The 12459-nt window shown below is 36.5% G+C and overlaps 1 protein-coding gene across 1 annotated transcript; it reads right to left on the bottom strand.

The window, feature by feature from the left end:
* Window positions 1–1202: 1202 nt before the first annotated feature.
* LOC309508327 (uncharacterized protein) lies at window positions 1203–7253 on the bottom strand. The gene is made up of 13 exons (XM_082182914.1): window positions 7076–7253; window positions 6277–6482; window positions 6046–6183; window positions 5736–5874; window positions 4328–4928; window positions 4094–4235; window positions 3854–3997; window positions 3702–3760; window positions 3430–3605; window positions 2325–2725; window positions 2129–2225; window positions 1807–1996; window positions 1203–1643 (listed from the first exon to the last, which is right to left on the bottom strand). Exons 1-13 carry the CDS (start codon window positions 7193–7195, stop codon window positions 1501–1503), a joined length of 2556 nt encoding a protein of 851 aa, XP_082039040.1. The 5' UTR covers window positions 7196–7253; the 3' UTR covers window positions 1203–1500.
* Between the last annotated feature and the right edge of the window lie 5206 nt (window positions 7254–12459).

The raw sequence follows: 12459 nt of genomic DNA, 5'->3' as shown, positions 1-12459 counted from the left end.
CTTTACTTCAATAGTCCGATATACATTCTACTAACTATAAGTAACTTTGCAACCACATGTCGACTTTATTTTGACAGTCCCCAACAGAAATTCTACTGACTATAACTTTTGTACATGTCAACTCCCAGACAGAAACATAGTGTTGGCCTAGATCCGGGCCACATCTGGTACATGTGGATTCAACGCGTACCAGATGTGAGCCGGATCTGGGCCGACACTATGTTGCTGTCTGGGCTTATTCTACTAACCCTAACCCTAACATAACAGTCTACTAATACTCTGAAAGAGTTAATTGACATGTGGCTGCAAAATTTGATAGTAGAATGTCTGGCGTTGTCTCATTATCACATCCTGCGCTGATAGTCAATCTGACAGTAGCGGATGACTTATTTTTGTCATGCTATTTGTAAATATTTTTGATAAATTGCACAGATTCTTGATGGTGCTTTGCACCTGAATATGAGAGTGAGTGGAATGCGTGCCAATTGAAGGTTCTTTCCACCCATCCATTTAAAATATTTGTGTCATTTGTACTTTCATTCTGAGGACTCATGATCAGGTGTGGTAGTTTTGTCATGGAGACATGGCACATAAACATTGAGTAACAATTGTCGATTGATTGATTAAATACATTGCAGTGTTGTGCCGACAATCTCAAATTTCAGTCACGCCATCACCCTGGATGTTGTTCTGCAACTTCAGTGGAACATCAGCACTCCACCCCCAACTACCACCTTAATTATAGCTTTCTTTTTAAGCAAGTGAACTAGAATATTCATTACAGTCAAAAACTGTCCATACAACGACAATTTATAATAAAAAAAAGGTGTTTCAAGAACATTTCAAACTAAATGTTTTGGAAGTGTTTCTAGTGGGGAACATATTGATAAGGGTTCATTTTAAAAGCTGTTGTTAAAATGAGTATGGTTATTAAATAGTGTTCTTTTGAATATTTTTATGGTCCATTTGACATTGAATTTCGATTAACTTGTTGCTGTGAAAGCGGTTCAACGTTCATGTGATTAATGATTCACTAATTTGTATTCATGAACCACAATTGATAATAATAATGCATGCATTTTTAATGCATATGCAATCTAATTCTAACACATAATAATGCAATATTTTGTAATGCTGATTGTATTCACAGAAATAGCCTTTGGTGAACATGAAAAAAGACACAAAAAAACAAAAAAACAATACAGGAGGTATGTTTATTTATTTATCTTTGTGGATGTGCATTATTTGAAGTCTTTAAATCAATCAGATATAATTTTTTTAATCATTAACAATCTAAAGGGTGCAAGAAAAACTGTGAAATAGGTTATGAAAAATAACCCTAACCATTTATAGATTATAATACAATATTTAAAAGTGATCAAACAGAAACAAATATTTCAAAATCATAATCTTCCCAGAGAGTAAAATAATCACTAATATTCAGTCACCTATAATTAATAATTAAAACGAAATAATTTTGTAGTCTTTGAGGCCGATCCATTAAATCTCATTTGATTTAAGCGGTTGATATTTGACCTCTGTTCTCTTGGTTTTGTAGATGAGAACCCCACACACCATGCCAACAGCTGCCAGGAGACATCCGGCAATGAAAACCATATTCAGGTTCAAGACCGTGGAGGACACTGTGGAAAACACACAAAGTGTCGGTTAATAAAATTAAAAGTAATTCACAAATGATCGTAAAAGACTCTGTGATTCAGCCAGCACAACACTTAATGCACCTTTAAAATTGTATCACATTCTATGAAAATATTCATATATGTTAACTTGTTTCTGAGGTTTTACCTTCACCCTCAACGCTCCTCTTCAGCCTCAGGGGCCCCTGGGAGACAAAGTGACTGCCGGTCTGGATGGGAGCTTCTCTTTTGCGATGGTGGTGGGATGGTGGAGCGATTGTGCTGTTGGTGCAACCCTGAGAGCAGCGGGTGTTGGGATTGTTCGCCTCACACATAATCACAGAACAGCTGATGAACACCTAGGGAGAAAGAAAGAGATGATGTCACAGCTCTCTGGAATACTTCATTCTTAATAGTCAGTAGTAGCAGCATCATGTTTTTGTATGTTGTCTCCTATCATTGTAGTCTAATTAATAATAGCTTTTTTTTACCTGATCATGCATTCCAATAAACTGGAAGGCCTGCAGGCCAAAGCGGACCATTGGTTGGTGGCTTGTGTAGAACTCTACAGTTTCATCCATGATGCACCTGAAAAAATAAAATTGATGAAGATCCATTGTGAGTTAATTAATTTTACTGTTTACCAGTGCTAATTTGTGTCTTCAGCTCATGCTCGATTGTTCTTACCCATTTTGGATGATTGTGTAGGACACTTGGGAGTTGGGGTCATTGTATGGTGTCGCTACACATGATTCGACGAAAAGCTCGGTGTTGTTGATTAAAGACTGGGATTCAATCTCCATGTAAATCATCTCCCCAAGATCATACTCTGCTGGATATGAGATCACATCTATTTCTTGGTAGTAATTTACTGTTTGAAAGAGCCCGAAGCGGTAGGTGAGGGTTCCAAAGCCTCTCTCGGTGATGGTGGTCGTGTGTCTCCGTGCAGTGAACTCCATTGAGATGTTGTTTTTCTTCTCAAAACGGCATGAGAACTCAATCTCTACCTCGTGTTTTCTGGTAATAATGCTGTTTGGATCATCAGTTGAGAAAATTTCATTCTTGAAAATGATGTACTGATCATCTTCCTGTAATAAAAAAAAAGTGGATTATGAGATATAAACTGCACTTTAAATGTTTCTCCCTAAAATGTCATTTTTGTCATTTTTTGCACATACCAGTGTCATTCCAACCTGTGAAATGCTAAAAGAGATCATTGAATGTTCAAGCTTCTGTTTTCCAAACAATAAATGTGAATGGTAACTTGCTAAGCACAGAAAGAAAACACCACAAAAGAAGTCCAATGGACAGCAATTCGTACAAATTTTATGAAGTGGCTAATTCGTATGAATTCATACGACCTCACTCTAACGAATTAGTAAAATTTTTACTAAATCGTACATATTTTACGAGTTGCCCAATTCGTATGAATTCGCAAGAAGGACCTACACCTGACCCCGCCCCTAAACCTACCCATCACGTGGGTTTAGACAAATCGTACGAACTCGTATGAGTGAGGTTGTACACACAGCCACCTTTTACTCACTTGTACGAATTCTTACAAATTGGTTGTGAGATAGCATTGAATTTTTGGTGCCTTTTTTGAGCCTTGTAGTATAAATCACCATATACTTTCATTGTTTGGAAAAGACAAGTTCTACCTAATATCTCCTTGGTTGTTTCATGGAAGACAGAAAACAAAATGGGGTCGGAAGGACACGAGGATGAGGAAATGATGACAACCATGTCATTTTTGCCAAACTGTTCCTTTAGCCCACGAGAAAAGTTTTACCTCAATCATGGTACCACAAGCATTGAGGGAAAAGTTTGCCAACACATGAGTGCCATTTGAGTCCAAAGTGCAGGCAGGATCGTTGAGTCGCAGATAGTCTTTGTGGAGCCCGACAGAGTGCAGCTGCTCAATTTCGATCACTATGTTGGTCCCAGTGCAAATCACATTTGCATCCACTGTAAATGCAATCAATCATTCAGAATTACTTACCAAAATTTCACAGTGTCTGTACCGCTACATATAGTTGTTCCAAGTAAAAAAGTGATACTAACCAGTCTGATGTCCAACAGTGACAATGACACATCTCATTTCAGACTGATAAATGCTGCTTCTGTAAATAAATAATTAGCAATATTTATCAAATTCAGTTTATGTGAAAGGTTGCTAGCTGCTAGATTTAGAATAAAATGAATAGTTTGCCCACCCGCTTGTGCTCTCAGCAATGAAACACACAGGGAAATGATCCCCGAGGTCACTTCTCGTTGGTGTCCATCTGATGGCGTACTCTCCATTGCTCAAAGCATGTTTAGTTATGTTCAGAGGACCACTGATAAGGACATCAGAAACCCTAGAATAAAAAATAAATTAAAAAAGCATGTTATACACCCATCTAATAATCTTTATCATTGCTTGCATTTGGTCTAATTCACACATGAGCCCTCACGTTGAATAAGCTGCTGCAGCCTTAACCCGGATTTCCAGTTCACGGAGTGGCGCCGCTTGGATTTCTTCTCCGTTGCGTGGAGTTGGCGACACGAAGCGAGGTATGTAATGTCCCTCAGTGCAGGAAGGAGCAGGTGAATCAACTGCAATGATTCAAAATCAGAAATCACTGATGAAATGACACTAAAATGAGGATCTTGTGTTCTTGTTTAGCCAACTGTTGAGAAAGCCTTACCGAGAACACCAAATTGCAGAGGGATCTTGCTGAAAGGTTCGTAAGAACGCTGATGTGAAGCTACAGAAGTCGTGTACTGTTGAGGTGAGCTTGTTGTTGTGGTTGTGCTTGTGGTCTGCAGCCACCACCACCACTGGGATGCTGTAGGTGGAGTGGTCGACAGTTGCTGTTGCCACCACCACCATGGCGTAGTTGAAGGTGGAGCGGTGGTCGATTGTTGCTGTTGCTGTTGCCACCACCCCCACCATGGAGAAGAAGTTGTAGTTTGTTGCTGTTGCCACCACCACCATGGCGTAGTTGTAGGTGGAGAGATGGTCGATTGTTGCTGTTGCTGTTGCTGTTGCCACCATGCCCACCATGAAGCAGATGTAGTTTGTTGCTGTTGCCACCATGGTACATTTGTGGTACTTTGTTGGTAATACCATGGGTATGCTGTTGAGCCTATTGACCTCCTGTGTCTTCCATTTAGAGAGCATCTGTAAGAGCTGGAGCCATCAGTATAGGCCAGAGTGGTGTGTTTCCTTGGGAAGTCCTCCAAAATCATCTCAAATCCATAGACGCCTGTGTTGTAGGCATAGCTGTAGTCTAGTGTACAGGCACCCTAATGAAGAATTGAGATGTTCATTATAGTGAATGTTCATTTCGTTTTAATTTCTAGAACATTCTAGCAGCACTTATTGAGTGGATCAGTCACCAGAATGATGAAAAATAGCTGCTAGAATATCTTAATGATCTAGAAATAAAATGAAAAAACAAACAAAAAACAAACATCTGTTGTGTATTATGCCTATATATTTTGTAGAGTGTGGCGCAAGTCACGACTATTTCTATGAATACAGCTTGCGGAACAATTTTTTGCGCATCAAGTGCGGTTTTTAATGCAGCATTTGTAATACTTTACTGCTGAGTGAGAGGAGGTAACCAACAAAACTGGATCTGTCTTGTATGCAGCGTTGAAAATTCAATTCATTATAGTGAATTAGTTTGTCTTAAACTGTCCTCCTCTCATTTCTAGCTTTGGAAAGATTCATTCTAGTGCAGAGTTTCATCCTATGGCTCTTTTTCTATGTAGCATTGGAAAGTCCTATTCATTGTAGTGAATCAGTTCGTCCTAAACAGACACAAGCTGCGTCCAAAATCCCATAATGTATAGTAGGTAGTTTACTGTGTGACTTACTTTTTTTTTTTATCAGAACGTTTTTTTTATTTTTTTTTACTTCCAGTATATTTTGTATAAATTGATCATACAGATAGGCCTATAACCACTGATCTATGATCAGTGCCTATAACCCTATTTCACAAAGATTCACCCACATGGAGATTTCTGACCTCGCCACTGGTTCATATTGCCAATATACATCAATAAATGACATTAAGTTGTTACAGCAAATTATTTTCTGTTTCTTACTTGATTTATGTTGAAACCACTTGGCTGATCACATCTGGCACATTCAACCTGTTGCTGAATTCCATATCTGCATTTGACCTGGTCACCATCTGGGTCGTAGGCCATCAAGTGGTATGTACGAGGACAGTTTTGAGGAACACTAATGAAAAATAAATAAATAATAATTATATATATATATATATATATATATATAAAACAAACAGATTTTCTGTTACTAATTTAGAAAAAAGATCATGCGTCTTTTTTGCTTTCTCATTACGTCTATTAATCTTGTTAATGGAAAACTACATTCAATAAAAATAAGGGTTACCGGAGAAGTTGTAACATAGTTGTGACAGGTGATCGGTTGGGTTGATTAGTATCAGCTCTTATGCCTAGATCTACGTGTGTCCTGAGGAACCAAGAATCAAGACCGTTCACTGTGGGCACCCAGCAGCATGAGGAGTCCCTGCGATGGAATGATGCATGGAAGATTATGATTAATGGACAGTTTAATATTTCAGTGGTTGTCAAATGATTCAAAACTGATTGAATTACTTACTGCAGGTCAAAGGGTGTGTTTCCATAGATGTTTCTTGTGACAACAGTTTCCGTTTGGCACCAGCTGTTGTAGTAAGCACTTCTACCATTAGAGCTCTTATCGATTTCACCTTGTCCATTTGTGTATTCATTGCCACAATTCCCGGAGACGCAGTACCACCAACCATAATCACACCAGTCATAGGTTCGCTTGATTCGAAACTCAACCTGTTGGCAGAACACTTTTAGAACACTTGACCACTTGTAGAGTTTTTCCTGTATTCATGCATTTCTTTTTTATATTTAGTGTGATATAGACCAGTCAGAAATACTCTTCACCAATACATATTATCACATGATTTTAACCAGTTCTCACCAAATTTTTAATATTACGTTACTTTCACCATCTTATTTATTTCCATGATTGCTTCTCCCCATCTTTTCACATTGATGCAATACATTTATTTTATTTTATTTATCTTACCCATGCATTTTCTAATTAGCAAGAAAGAGTGATAAGTTCAGCATATGTGCGAAGGACCAAAATGAGTATGAAATTCATAAATATTATATTGTGATTAGTAACTATTGAAAAATATTGAAAATTTACTAGGATGTATGACGGCACAATATATATCATTGGGCCATCTTAAAGTAAAAAAAAAAAAAAAGAAGAATAAAATTATTAAATCATTACCATTTCAAAAAAAAAAATCCTACTTAACTACTTAAAAAAAAATTATAAATAAAAAGTGTCATATCATTTGATGTTCCACACTTTCATTGTTTTTTTTCTATGCAAATAAGAAATAAATGATCACCTTCATGCTCCCATCTGCATTGGCTCCTTTAGGGCTGAAGGTCACCGAGCCTCCATAATGGTGTCCTGCTGAAGCAATGGACACCAAAAGCAGAAGATTCAACAACAGCGCTGAGAACATCGTTGTACCTGCGACCTCACTCTACCTGTGAAGTGCACCAGGGCACCTGCTTTTATACATCTCAGGTGAGCAGGAATTCAGGGATAGGTTCAAAGGTGTTGCACTAAAATCACACACACACAAAACTAGAGGGTAGTTACTTGCTTCTTCTGAGAAGTCACATGGTTAAAATCTGAAACTAAACACTGATCTGACCTTACTTGCAAAAGCACACACCTTTTCATCCACATGCAAAGTATGCCATTGTCATGAGTGTCAATTAGAGGGGCAAGCTGGTCTGAAAAAATTACTAACTGCTTTCTATCTTTTATTTGCACAGCTTCAGTGCCAAATATGGTATAACATCTCACATTTTCATTACAGTTAAAAAATTGCAAATAATGGATCTCTCTGCATCAGTTAGTAGTAGCTTATAGGATTTAAATAGCTCAGTGAATATTTTTAGCTCTATTGTAATTTTTCGTGGATGCCAGCACTCAATGAGAAAGAGAAAGAAAGAAACAATGACCTGACTTAAGATATAAATCCATTTAGACAATACCAGTTTGCTCTCTCAAATGCCACATGCCTTACCCACAGCAGTGAAAGAGCAAATCTCAAACAAACTAAGTTTATTTCAGACTTTGAAATGTGCTTGTTGATGATTTATAAAAGTTGGAATGATAGAACAGTTAAACTCAACCATATATCAAATGCACTGCTTGAGGGGATTTTTTTATTTATTTTTTTAGCATGATGGATGTGTCAATTATGAAACAGGAAATGTTTAGTTTTTTTGTTCACAGAAACAATGTAAATACAATCAGGTGAAAAACCTGTAATTTGAGAATTACAGGTTGGACAGGTAAAAGATTCTTTCACTATCGATGAAACAATTAAACAATCACCTAGACCTGAAATAACCAGCAAAATAAAACAAAAGTGAAATTTTGGATCAACCAAATTTCTTGAAAAGCGGATGTTTTGGAAAGTGCTGCGGCAAGTTTTTGTGCCATCTAGTGGTTTAGAGGAAAATAAAGTCAAGGGGGCTTTTACCCTGGTGGTCAGATTTACCCTTGCCTAAATGGCACATAAAACCAAAACAAACTATGGTTGGTCATTATACAATATAAGTGTAATGTGTGGTTGCAAGACAACATGAAGAACACCACAATTCCCCCTAAATCGCAGAAAAAAACTTTTGTCATGAGGCTGGATATAAGCTCGCAAAGACGAAGAGAAATAGTCTTTAGTTCAATAATTCAGGAGATGGGGTATAAACACGGGGAACAAATCCACTGTACAGACGAGACTGGACAAGGAATGAACAAAACGGAGTACACAGGAACTAAACAAGGGAACCAATGAGATAATTAATAAACACCATGGAGGTAATGTAAATGACTAATCAAACAGAACTAGGTCACAGGAGAAACACAATGAAACATAACATAACTATGACACATACAAGCAATTTATAGCAATTCAATGATAATTGAGAGAGGGAAAAATAAATCTTCCCCAAAAGCCTGTTCTGCCATATTTGACATTTGCATTAACATGAAAAAAGTAAAAAAAAGTAAATTGAATTTCATTCTTACCATTAAACAATTATGTATGAATAATCAACTAAACCTAAGTTGCTTCAGTTCAGTAGGCTAAATGTTCAGTTTACTTTATAAAAATCATTTAAGATTTCTTAGCAAAAAAGACTTTACTTGATAAAAAAGTATGAACTATCTATCAGAGGACAGAAGGCATGAAGTAGATTGTGTGCAACAGGATTTTCAGCAAAGTTGTGGTCATATTTATAGGCCCTAGAAATTTGCATATTAAATATGACACAGTTGACAAATATATTCATAAATAGGCGTTACACTTATTGCTCAACAGAATGCTAAAATAAAATAAATACAAACATGCGGGCTACATGAGGAGTCCCGTGAGCCGATAAATCTTTCTAATCCCCAATTGCATTACATTACACGGACCTTGCTGGAATCAAATATTTGGGAACTTGTGTTCGTGGCAGAGCTGTGTCTGAGCTCTAGTTTTGAGTGCTAGTTATCATCTGAGAAGTATTAATGGAAACTGATGAATGCATTTCCACATGATGACTAACGCCCAAGGGTTGGTAATACCTTAAACATAATAATGACAAGAATGCTTGTCCTGTGTCCGACAAAACATTGTGTTTTGATATTTTCACTTTAACCTTAGTTACTCAGCTGTTCATGTACAGTGTTTTCATGGAGTCACGCATATAAACGTGACCAGTCAGCAATGTCATGGGTTGCTGGAGGTGTGTGCGTGTGTGCGTGTGTGCGTGCGTGCGTGTGGGTGTGTGTGTATTTATTTATCAATTGATTTATTAATTCAAAAGCAGCTAATAAAGTATTGCATTCAATCTACAAAAAATAAGGTTTAAGTTGTCAATATTAGTTGATGCATTAGCTTTCAGGAGCTAACAGTGAGCAAGTTTTTTAGAGCATTTATTAGCATAATTATAATGTTATTTTATAAATATTCTATTGTTCATTGTTGATTCATGTTTGTTCATAACATCAAAACTATAGAACTTGAAAAATAAGAAACTATGTAAAAATGAATAGTAACTGAGCTAATTACTGTAAAAGTATTGCTCATTATTAGTTTATGATTAACTAATGAATTAATGAATGAGGCATTTATACAGCGCTTTCATATGTACTACTGTACACCCAAAACGCTTTACAATCATATCAGGGGATCTCTCCTCAACCACCACCAGTGTGCAGCATCCACTTGGATGATGGATAATGACAATAAATTAAACCTGATATGGTATATCATCAATAATGAATTTTATATTGACTGGCATGTCTAATGTCACAGCGCTGTGTTGCAAACACACAGGAACACGAAGATGAAGGGAAACAGGCAGTCCTTAATAAATCCAAAGGTATATTATCCACAGATAGAGAACACCAATCCAACACAACCTAACCATATACAAGACCCAACAGCAATGAACAGAAACAAAGAAACTTAAGAACACCAACAAAACAAGGATAATTAAGGACACACCTTAACTGAATGATTCATTCAAATGAACAATCATGACAACAAACTCAACTCAGGAAAACAAAAAAACAAAACACACAAAGTACAAATGGGTGTGTCAAGTCAAGTCACCTTCATTCATATAGCACTTTATACAATGCAGATTGTTTCAAAGCAGCTTTACGGTGATAATAGGAAATAAATACAAAGATTGTTTTGGCTGTACAGCAGCTCTAGAAGAGAGTCATTGTCCAGCTTAAGTATATTATATATATATATATATATATATATATAGTACTGTGCAAAAGTCTTAGGCATGTTAATATCCTAATATAATAATAATAATAATAATAATAATAATAATAATGGAAGCAGCATTAATGTTCACATTGTTGATTATGAAGAAGCCATTTCTTAAAATTATGCTTAAATGAGTTAAACAATGAACATTCTCTAATTGAGTGTGGTACAGAATTCCAGTTAACAACAACAGAGTTCCTTATTGGCTTTCAGCCTGACCGGTGTTGTACATACAAGGCATAAAATCCAATTAGTAAACCTTACTTAAAAAAAGCATGCAAACTGATTGCCTTAAAAAAAAAAAAAAAAAAAAAAAAAAAACGAGTAAAGTGAAAGGAATAGTATGTAGTACTAACAAGTGCCTGTCTAGTACACTTACAAGAGAGTTCCAGTAACTTCAAACTAATTTGTATAGTATACGACAATTCACCGTGACGTCACAACAATAATAGACGCTCTTCCGGGTGGCAAAAGCCGAAGCGTTCCTATGGCAACGCTAGTAAATTGCTTGGGAGACCCACTGTCGGCAGTAGCCTAATCTATATTTCAACAGGTAAGTTGATTCAAAAACAGACGTGGTGGAAATTCAGACATAGTTAACATGATCATTGAGGGAATTATTTACTAATTCAGGAGACAGCAATAAATGAAATGCCTAACCTTGGTCATAGTATAATACGTAGTCATATATATATATATATATATATATATATAATGTAGCGCTAGTCTACTACTGCCATAATTTTTAAATGAGCCTCAGTCTACCATTGAGTAACGTTAGTTATTTTAATGAGTGTTGCTGTTTGACTTACAACATGTTAGGCTATGGTAGATGGTCTATTTCCCAGTTATCTAACTAAACGGCTATGATCGTTTTCTGTTGGTCGGATCGAATGGCACAGACGTGAGCTTTTGACGGTGAAATGGATAGCGCGCTGTTGGTGCGCAACTCAGCTATAATAGGCATTTACTCAAACTAAACTCGTGGTGAAGATGAAACCAATGTGGTACACCCATCAATCATCCATCATCAGTAGCCTACAACACTGTGACACTGCAGACTAGAGTAATGATGCGGAAAATTCAGCTCTGCCATCACAGGAATAAATTACATTTCAAATAGAGAACAGTTATTTTACTGTGTAATAATATTACACCATATTTCTTTAAAAAAAAAAAAATAATAATTCTACTGACCAAGTAGTGAATCTAGTTTATATAAATTGCCCATCATACATTTTTAATAACTTATATGTCCAAATTCCTTTTTGGGCCCACTGCTTGTTTGTATTTCTACTTTCTAAAAAAAATAAAAAATGGATGAAGTCGAGTCAAGTCAACCTTCTTTTAATATCTAAGAAAACAGGAAGAAAAGTGTAATGTGAGGAGTAATTTGTTGTAAATGTAAATAAGACTGAAAAGATTTCTAACCTCAAAGTTCAGATTGCGGACTTCTATTTCATATGCTCTGCTATGATTTTGTGGATGGACAGTTTTAAAAATACATGAAGCAAACAAACGTTGGATGAATTATATAATTTAGGGGATCATTAAGATTTCCTCTTAGCAGTTTTAATATTGGTTGTTTGCACATTCTTCCAGTCACTCTGCAATTTAACAGAACCACTTTTTTTTTTACATTGAACACTAGGGACCTGACAGAGCAAAGCAGAATAGAGCAGTGACTGCAATGAGAGGGAGCCCAAAGACAGGCAGGAGAATCCACTCCAGACAGATAGAAGGCAGTTGCTTTCAGAGACAGACTGAGGGAGAGACAGAAAGTTTTCACATGAAATATGTCTAATCTTTCTGCATATGTTCTTCAGTTGGACAAAGCTGATTCCAATAGGTACATTAGTAAACTGAAGCTCTCGTTTGAAGATCAGATTCTGTCTTTGCCAGATCCATACAATCTAGATGATGGCTGGTATGCTGCTGATGCT

The sequence above is a fragment of the Leuciscus leuciscus genome, assembly GCF_965113295.1.
Source record: "Leuciscus leuciscus genome assembly, chromosome: 10".
Lineage (NCBI taxonomy): Eukaryota > Metazoa > Chordata > Actinopteri > Cypriniformes > Leuciscidae > Leuciscus > Leuciscus leuciscus.
This window is presented reverse-complemented; position numbering and strand designations above follow the sequence as displayed.